We start from the raw sequence: 10,000 nt of genomic DNA, 5'->3' as shown, positions 1-10,000 counted from the left end.
GTTTGCTGTGCTGCAGACATCGGGCTCTTGAAGGCCTTGGCCATGATGCGCTTGATCTCGCGCTTGATCTCATGCGTATGTGTGTGTGTGTGTGTGTGTGTGTGTAAGTGCGTGCGTGTGTACCTGTGTTTGCTGCGCTGCAGACAGCGGGCTCTTGAAGGCCTTGGCCATGATGCGCTTGATCTCCAGGCCGGTGGCGCTCTTCACACACATGGAGCGGTCCCACTGCACGCAGTGCTCCGGCTCACACACACACGGGCTCAGCCACGCCAGCTCGTCCTCACACACGTGCAGCGGGGGGGGCGGCCGGATCAGCTCCGGACGGAAGTGACCTGCGGGTCACACACACACACACACACAGATACACATCACACACACACACACAGACAGATATACATCACACACACAGACAGATGCACATCACACACACACACACACACAGACAGATACACATCACACACACACACACACAGACAGATACACATCACACACACACACACAGAGATACACACACACACACAGAGAGATACACATCACACAGACACAGAGAAATACACACTCACACACACAGAGGGTGGTGGGGGGGTGATAATTCAACAATTCATCGGATGTTCATTTGTGCCAACTCTCTACCCCACCTCACACACACACACACGCACACACACACACACACACACACACTCCCCTGCAGCACTTACTTTCCATCGGGGGGCGTGGGCCTGTGGCTAGCGACTCTGTGATCTGATTGGCTATTGAGCTGTCGAAGCCCGAGTTAGACGAGTCAGGGTCTGGGTCGCTGAGGATGCTGGGAAAACTGGCTTTGCTCTGAGTGGGAAGCTCCGACTGGCGCTCTGTAACACACACACACACACACACACACACACACACACACACACACACACACACACACAAGCGCACACACACACTCACACACACACACTCACAAGCGCACACACACACAGAAGCACACACATACACACGTTTTATGTTTTTATCACACATGACCGACAACAACACCACCAACATGCATTATCACATCATTATCTTTCTTGAATTTCCCCTTGGGGATCAATAAAGTATCTATCTATCTATCTATCTATCTATCTATCTATCTATCTATCAAGGCGCACACACACATGCGTGTGTGTGTGCGTACTCATTGGGCAGCTGCAGTAGTTTGCAGAGGGGCATGTGTAGCACCCACCTGGCATTATGCACCAAAACACACACCACACACCAACTTGAGATGAGAATGAACCAATTACACAAAACACACACATACACACACAAACACATGCACACAGACAGACATACACACAGGCACACACACACAGACAGACAGACACACACGCACACAGACACAAACACACACACACACACGCACACACCTGCGAGGGCGAGCTGCAGGCCGCTGATGTCGATGGGCTGGGGGGCGGAGCCTACGTCCATGCAGGACACCTGGCGCGGCGTCTTCTTGAACAGCTCTCTGGGCGGAGCCAGCATCAGCTGCGACAGGAAGTACTTCTCCGGCAGCGTGATGGGCGGCAGGAAGCCTGCACTCCCCAGGGGTCAAAGGTCAGGGGTCAAACAGGACCACGCAACTCATACCAAAACAGGAGAGTGTGTGCAAAGACAGGTCCATCTTAAAGGTAAGACAGTAATGCATCCTCCCACTGACACACCCACCCCCCCACACTCACTGGTGTCTGCACAAAGAGATGAGGAGAACAGCAGACAATACAGCACTCCATCCCTCCTGCTCACACTTCTCTGGCACACTGCACACTACTCTACTTTACACACACACACCAAACTTAATCTTCACAACCATTCACCCGTGCAGAGGAGAGCTCTGGCCTCAGAGAGTAAAGCCCTGACCTGCGCACTTATTTCAACGGATTGCAGTATTTAAGCGGTTTAGGCCGCACTGAAGGTGTGTGCTGGTTAGAACACACTGGTTAGTGAGAGACTGGACCAAGTGGAGGATGATGGGGCTTCTACTGTCTGAGGTCAGCCAGAGTTGTTCACATCTAGACAGATGGACACTAACTTTATCACATCTGGAGATGGGAAGGTTGTTTGGCTTACCGGACAGCGGTTTCTCCTGCTCCTCTCCCGCCGATGACGGGTTTAACAGGTGTGCGAACACCGCTGCGAACGGATTGGCCGCCAGTGGTTCCGTCCGGTACATCTCCCATAGCAGGTACAGCGCCGTGAGCCGCTGCGGGGAGCTGGGCAGGAGGTCCGGTTGCTGAAGCAGCATCACCAGAACCGAGCCCACTCGGAAATGTTCGGCTTTGCCGAAGAAGTGGTGGAAGGCGGTGGACAGGCTCTCGAAGGTGTTGCTGCAGGCATCCTCGGATATGATGCCCAGAAGGTTAGCCAGTTCCTTGGGTGCGAGAGTCATTTCTCCTTCAGTCACAACAATTTCACTATTATTTTACTCTTCTGTAAATAAACAGTGTTCGGGGGCTTGGCTCCCTTCATCTACAGTACGAGATATCGCTACTTCAGAGATGAGAGGAAAGTCACTACCTGTGAAGAGAAGTTAGCTACGCTAGCTAGCTAGCTAAGTCAGCTCGCGCTTGCTAGCCAGCTAACCTACCTGAACATCGGCTCTCGTTGAAGTCATTTGAAGGGCACAGAAGCCGCTCGCCAGTCGTTAAGAGAGTATGGTCGTGTACAAAGCTTAAGTTCTGTGTTTATGATGTATTATTCATAGATACAAATCAAAATTGGCAGTTGACTACAAGCCTTACCCCATCAACACATCAGAATGCGAATCTAACATTTCCCATAAATCTTTACTGCAGAACAGATTTCTGGGTAGCGTAGTATTAATAGCATAACAACAACTGCTTCCCCGGATCCTCCATACTGAAAATCTAAACGTTTCTATCTATGCATTCTTCATTCACCATATATACTTATAGTTTTACATTAAATAGAGATTTAGTGTAAGCTGACGAGATAAAAAATGTTTTTATTTCGAATTACTTAAACTTCTCAATGAGTACACGGAAGAATCCTTAAGTTTACCCATAGGTCTTTTCGCCTGCCTTTCCATCAGAGTTCTTACATTCGCCCAGCAGAGGGCGACATGAGAACATCCAGAGCAGTAGACTGCATCCAATACATCACACACACGTATGAGGGGTAATTGTTATTAAAACTAAATGTAAACCATATCGGTAATTCAAATTCATATAATTCGTATCAATCATGCAACCAGGTTACTAATTCAAAATTATTAATAAATATTTAAAAGCAACTGGCTCTTCCATCCCTGAATGAACTCCATCAGAAGAGATGTTGGAGTAGAACTATCAGAAGAGATGTTGGAGTAGGGCCATCAGAAGAGATGTTGGAGTAGGACTATCAGTATTTTAAAAGACACCTCCCACCCCGGCAGCAGCCTATTTCAGTTACTGAAATCAGGCAAGCGATTCAGGAGCATTATGTCCAACACAGAAAGACTCAGGAGTTTTTATCCACAAGCGGTTAGGCTCCTGAATCAAACCATGGCATGCACCTCCCTCATGAGCTGCACAATTGCACTTTAAGCCCTGGATGCACTTTTAGTAGTACAAGGTTTTATTGTATTTAAGGATAGGGGTAGTCTGGGGGATAACTTTTATCTTTATTTTAGCTTCTTATTTATTCATGTTTTAAACTTAACTTTTATTCTATAACTTATTATTACTAGCATGTGATAGCACAGTTGGAGTGGAGTCAGGAGTTCATTTCACTCCCTGTTGTAGGTCTATGACTATGCATGTGACAAATAAAGAAACTTGAAACAAATAAAGAAACTTGAACTTGACTTGAACTGAATTTAAAATTGAAATGTGTGGAAACCAGTTGGAGGGATGCTCTTCTGGGAGAACATTTAGAAAGATGTCTGCTTTACCTATGTCTACTTACAAGTGTTATGTGCAGTATTCTTTTCTTTTAGCTGCAGAAATGTAGCCTGACGTTGTCATACTCAAATTCTAGTCAGAATATGAGTCTGATACTGCTCCATTGGGACGTAATTATGGGGCGTGTTTTAACCGATACAGGGGGGGAATGCCTCTGCACTCAATTGGATAGACCTAACCAATCAGAGCAACAAAATAGCTTACCGTGAGGTGCAGGAAGAACACAAACACACAAACCATCCTTCTTCTCCACAAATGCCTTAATATTGTTTTCTGGTCTTTTGTAAAAGTTATTGTGCGTCATTATCTCCTACACCATTTGTTAGCGAAATATAAGAGATACGTAGCAGGGTAGGCTATTAGGAAAAATTAGAAAATGAAAAGGAATTAGAAAAAAAGGAATTAGAAAAACAAATTGCCGTTTTCAATAATCGTTTTCAGCGATAAAACCTCATTGAAATAAAATGCATTTTTCCATATGGGGTCTTGGAAGCCATCTGTCTCCTTCTAGCCACAACGTTTTTTGTTGCAAACAAAATCAACCTAAGCGTGCTCAGATGACGTGATAGACGAGGCGCTGTTGCTAACCTGTCCATCACTGTAAAGCCTGATTTGATTGGTCCAAACAGCTTTGGTTCAAGCATACTTGCTCCACAACGGAGCGATGCCAGACCGAACTTCCTGACCTCAAATGTTGTGGGCGGGACTATGTTCGGCTGGTACCCAGGCTAGCAGATATGCCCTTGTCAAGCTGTTTCTTCAGCCGTTGAGAACTGAGGCTTTTTCCGCTGGAACTGTACTCCACCTCTGATTGGTTGGTGAGATGGTGAGAATGTCGGGGACAGACCCAATCAGAGGCCAATCAGTAGGTGGGGGGGGGGGGGCACCTTCTCTGTGTGTGTGTGTGTGTGTGTGGTTCTGTGTCTGTGCGTGTGTTGGACGTTTTAATGTGTGTTTAGAAGCGTTTCACAAAGCTTGGACGTTTTAATGTGTGTTTAGAAGCGTTTCACAAAGCTTGGACGTTTTAATGTGTGTTTAGAAGCGTTTCACAAAGCTTGGACGTTTTAATGTGTGTTTAGAAGCGTTTCACAAAGCTTGGACGTTTTAATGTGTGTTTAGAAGCGTTTCACAAAGCGGTGCGAACGTCAGCTTACAGGCCACAAGGGGCACAACACACAACATACCTGTCAAAGAACTTAAAGCACTCACACACACACACACTTAAAACATTTCCTTGGTAAAGCACAACTTTGGGTTTGTGTAAAAACATTAGTGAGTAAAAGGCAGCATCTTATAAAACCACATGGCATGGAGACACTCAGACATAACACCAGAGAGAGGAGCTCTACACACACACACACGCGCGCACACACATTTGCAAAACACATTCTCAAAATTCTGAAGTGTATATACAGTACGTGTGTGTGTGTGTGTGTGTGTGTGTGTGTGTGTGTGTGTGTGTGTGTGTGTGTGTTGTTTAAAATCGTGTGATACAGCAATGTCATGTGTGTGTCTGATTAATGTTGAGGAAAAAAATCATCACAGACACATTTTCACACACATACACACAGATAACTTTGTGTGGGGAGGAGGTTAGGTCATGTAGGAGAGTGTGTGTGTGTGTGTGTGTGTGTATGTGTGTGTGTATTCTGACATAAGACAAGTGATGGTCCGGTGAAAGATTGGGTCAGCAAATCAAGGTTCTTCATAAATGATTTCTGAAGCGTCTGATTGGAAGACGTCAATTCATGGCCTCTCCTGTCGTGTGATTGGCACATGCACACACAGAGAATAAATTCAACTAGACATAGAACACAATCGACAACACACACTCACACACAGATCACAGTTTCAGGATTCGGAGGGCTTATGGGAGATGGAGTCCAATATTTGGATTTATGGCAGAGTTCATGGACTATGGGATATGTGGTCTTCATATGTCTTAGTAGTCCCTGAAGTGACGCCCTCTGGGAGATGTAGTCTCTTAGGTGGTCCTGCCTACAGGACATGCGGACCGAAGGCTTCTGGGAGATGTAGTCTCTTAGGTGGTCCTGCCTACAGGACATGTGGCCTGAAGGCTTCTGGGAGATGTAGTCTCTTAGGTGGTCCTGCCTACAGGACGTGCGGACTGAAGGCTTCTGGGAGATGTAGTCTTTGAGTGAGAGGGAGTCCTGCTCCCCTGGTCCAAGGCAGGTGTGGGTGTGGGTGCAGGCCCGTGTTCCGGTTCCGGTGGGTTCAGGTTCCGTCGGGGTCTCACTCGCTGCCGTGCTCGAGCTCCAACATGGCGGCGCGCTGCTGGTACTGCCGCTGCGTTGCCGCGGCGATGCGAGCCCTCAGGTCGGCCGGCCGCTCGAAGAAGGCCACCAGCGGCGCCTCGGTCAGGAGCGGCATGGGATCTCGCCAGGCTCACCGTCAATCAGCTGCTGCTTGGCCGTCGTCTCAGCTCCGCCCTCCACGACCCCATCCCCGCCCCGCAGCTGCCCGCCTCCCGGTCTACAGCAGCAGGCTGAGGTCACCATGGCGATGTACAGGCTTTCGCTCTCCTCCGCGTCACCGTGGAACATGTTGGACAGCGTCTTACAGAACTGGATAAACTCCCTCTACACACACACACAACACAAGCAGCGGTGAGGGAGGGTGTGTGTGTGTGTGTGTGTGTGTGTGTGTGTATGTTGGACCAGCGTCTTACGAACGGGCAACTCCCTCTGCACAACACTGCCTAGCGCAAGTGAGGAGGTTTGTGTGTGTGGCGTGTATGTATGTGTGTGTGCGTGCGTGCGTGTGTGTGTATGTGTGTGTACCTGGTTCGTGGGAAGCGGTGTTGACCAGCCAATGTGTGTGTGTGTAGAGTGCCTGGTTCTGGGAAACTGATGTGTGTGTGTGTGTGTATGTGGTGTGTGTGTGTATGTGTGGTGTGTGTGTGTGTGTCGTGTGTGTACCTGGTTCGTGGGAGGCAGTGTGTGTGTGTGTGTGTGTGTGTGTGCGTGCGTACCTGGTTCATGGGAGGCAGTGTGTGTATGTGGTGTGTGTGTGTGTGTGTGTGTGTGTGTGCGTACCTGGTTCATGGGAGGCAGTGTGTGTGTGTGTGTATGTGGTGTGTGTGTGTATGTGTGGTGTGTGTGTGTGTGTGTGTGTGTACCTGGTTCGTGGGAGGCAGTGTGTGTGTGTGTGTGTGTGTGTGTGTGCGTGCGTACCTGGTTCATGGGAGGCAGTGTGTGTATGGTGTGTGTGTGTGTATATGTGGTGTGCGTGTGTGTGTGTGTACCTGGTTCATGGGAGGCAGTGTGTGTATGTGGTGTGTGTGTGTATATGTGGTATGCGTGTGTGTATATGTGGTGTGTGTGTGTGTGTGTGTACAGTTATGGAGGCAGTGTATTATGTGTATTAATGTGTGTGTGTATATACCTAGTTCATGGGAGGCAGTGTGTATTATAGTGTGTGTGTGTATATATATGGTATACGTGTGTGTATGTGTGTATATAGTATGTGTGTATATATATGGTATGCGTGTATGCGTACCTAGTTCATAAACAGTATGTATATAGTATGTGTATATATGGTATGCGTGTGTATGCGTACCCTGGTTCATAGAGAGAGCGATGTGTGTATATGTGGTGTGTGTGTGTGTGTACCTGGTTCATGGGAGGCAGTGTGTGTGTGTGTGTGTATGTGGTGTGTGTGTGTATATGTGGTGTGTGTGGTGTGTGTATGTGGTGTATGTGTGTGTATGTGGTGTGTGTGGTGTGTGTGTGTATATGTGGTGTGTGTGTGTGTGTACCTGGTTCATGGGAGGCAGTGTGTGTGTGTGTGTGTGTGTGTGTGTGTGTGTGTGTGTACCTGGTTCATGGGAGGCTTAGTATGTATATATGTATATGGTATGTGTGTGTATTATTATAGTGTGTGTATATGTATGTACTAGTTCATAGGAAACAGTGTGTGTATATGGTATGTGTGTGCGTGTGTGTACCTAGTTCATAGGAGAGCAGTGTGTATATATAGTGTGGTATGTGTGTGTGTGTGTGTGTGTGTGTATATGGTGTGTGTGTGTGTACCTGGTTCATGGGAGGCAGTGTGTGTGTGTGTGTGTGTGTACCTGGTTCATGGGAGGCAGTGTGTGTGTGTGTATATGGTGTGTGTGTGTGTGTGTGTGTGTGTGTGTGTGTGTGTGTGTGTGTGTGTACCTGGTTCATGGGAGGCAGTGTGTGTGTGTGTGTGTGTGTATGGTGTGTGTGTGTATATATGTTGGTGTGTGTGTGTGTGTGTGTACCTGGTTCATGGGAGGCAGTGTGTGTGTGTGTGTATATATGTGGTGTGTGCGTGTGTGTGTGTACCTGGTTCATGGGAGGCAGTGTGTGGTGTATATGTGGTGTGTGTGTGTGTGTGTGCACCTGGTTCATGGGAGGCAGTGTGTGTATGTGGTGTGTGTGTGTGTATATGTGGTGTGCGTGTGTGTGTGTATATGTGTGTGTGTGTGTACCTGGTTCATGGGAGGCAGTGTGTGTATGTGGTGTGTGTGTGTATATGTGGTGTGCGTGTGTGTGTGTACCTGGTTCATGGGAGGCAGTGTGTGTATGTGTGTGTGTGTGTGTGTGTATATATGTGGTGTGTGTGTGTGTGTGTGTACCTGGTTCATGGGAGGCAGTGTGTGTGTGTGTATGTGGTGTGTGTGTGTATATGTGGTGTGTGTGTGTGTGTGTACCTGGTTCATGGGAGGCAGTGTGTGTATATGTGGCGTGTGTGTGTGTGTACCTGGTTCATGGGAGGCAGTGTGTGTATATGTGGTGTGTGGTGTGTGTGTGTGTGTGTGTGTGTATATGTGGTGTGTGTGTGTGTACTGGTTCATGGGAGGCAGTGTGTGTGTGTGTGTGTGTACCTGGTTCATGGGAGGCAGTGTGTGTGTGTGTATAGTGTGTGTGTATATATATATGGTATGTGTGTGTGTATATTCTGTGTGTGTGTGTGTGTGTATACCTAGTTCATAGGAGAGCAGTATGTGTATATAGTGTGTGTAATAAATTATTATTAACCTCCTAGTTCATAGGAAGCAGTAATAATATATAATATATGGTGTGTGTGTGTGTGTGTGTGTGTGTGTGTATATGTGGTGTGTGTGTGTGTGTACCTGGTTCATGGGAGGCAGTGTGTGTGTGTGTGTGTGTGTACCTGGTTCATGGGAGGCAGTGTGTGTGTGTGTGTATGTGGTGTGTGTATATGTGGTGTGTGTGTGTGTGTGTGTGTGTGTACTGGTTCATGGGAGGCAGTGTGTGTGTATGTATGTAGTGTATGTGTGTATATGGTATATGTGTGTGTGTGTATGCGTGTGTGTGTACCTGGTCCATGGAAGCGATGTGTGTGTGTGTATATATATAGTGTATATATATGGTGTATGCGTGTGTGTATGTACCTAGTTCTTAGGAAGCAGTGTGTGTGTGTGTATATATGGTGTGTGTGTATGTGGTGTGTGCGTGTGTGTGTGTACCTGGTTCATGGGAGGCAGTGTGTGGTGTATATGTGGTGTGTGTGTGTGTGTGTGTGCACCTGGTTCATGGGAGGCAGTGTGTGTATGTGGTGTGTGTGTGTATATGGTGTGTGTGTGTGTGTGTGTGTGTGTGTACCTGGTTCATGGGAGGCAGTGTGTGTGTGTGTGTGTCATGTGTGTGTGTGTGTGTGTGTGTGTGTGTGTACCTAGTTCATAGGAGGCAGGTAATAATATTAATAATAAAATTATTAATATTAATATTAATGTAATACATTATATAGGTATGTATATATGGTGTATGTGTGTGTGTGTACCTAGTTCATAGAGCAGTGTGTAATAGTATATATATAGTGTGTGTGTGTGTGTGTGCACCTGGTTCATGGGAGGCAGTGTGTGTATGGTGTGTGTGTGTATATGTGGTGTGTGTGTGTGTGTGTGTACCTGGTTCATGGGAGGCAGTGTGTGTGTGTGTGTGTGTGTGTGTGTGTGTGTGTGTGTGTGTGTGTGTGTGTGTGTGTACCTGGTTCATGGGAGGCAGTGTGTGTGTATGTGGTGTGTGTGTGTGTGTGTGTGTGTGTGTGGTGTGTGTGGTGTGTGTGTA

At 47.3% G+C, this 10,000-nt stretch overlaps 2 protein-coding genes across 3 annotated transcripts in view; both read right to left on the bottom strand.

The window, feature by feature from the left end:
* The window catches only part of cnot11 (CCR4-NOT transcription complex, subunit 11), a 10,675-nt gene extending 7,861 nt beyond the window's left edge, over positions 1–2,814 (bottom strand). Inside the window, exons 1-5 of one of the 2 annotated variants that reach the window (XM_048240159.1) lie at positions 2,606–2,814; positions 2,089–2,389; positions 1,389–1,553; positions 699–851; positions 124–332 (exon numbers count right to left, since the gene is read on the bottom strand). In XM_048240159.1, the coding sequence (XP_048096116.1) occupies positions 124–332; positions 699–851; positions 1,389–1,553; positions 2,089–2,389; positions 2,606–2,632 (855 nt within the window). In that variant the 5' untranslated portion in view covers positions 2,633–2,814. The other variant, XM_048240160.1, reaches the window with a different exon arrangement.
* Positions 2,815–4,872: 2,058 nt separating this feature from the next.
* LOC125292226 (TBC1 domain family member 8) overlaps positions 4,873–10,000 on the bottom strand; it is a 44,866-nt gene continuing 39,738 nt past the window's right edge. The window contains exons 18-19 of the mRNA XM_048239436.1: positions 6,418–6,520; positions 4,873–6,316 (exon numbers count right to left, since the gene is read on the bottom strand). Coding sequence (XP_048095393.1) covers positions 6,174–6,316; positions 6,418–6,520 — 246 coding nt within the window. The 3' untranslated portion in view covers positions 4,873–6,173. The remainder of the gene's footprint in view (positions 6,317–6,417; positions 6,521–10,000) is intronic.

The sequence above is a fragment of the Alosa alosa genome, chromosome 3 (genome assembly GCF_017589495.1).
Source record: "Alosa alosa isolate M-15738 ecotype Scorff River chromosome 3, AALO_Geno_1.1, whole genome shotgun sequence".
Classification (NCBI taxonomy): domain Eukaryota; kingdom Metazoa; phylum Chordata; class Actinopteri; order Clupeiformes; family Clupeidae; genus Alosa; species Alosa alosa.
This window is presented reverse-complemented; position numbering and strand designations above follow the sequence as displayed.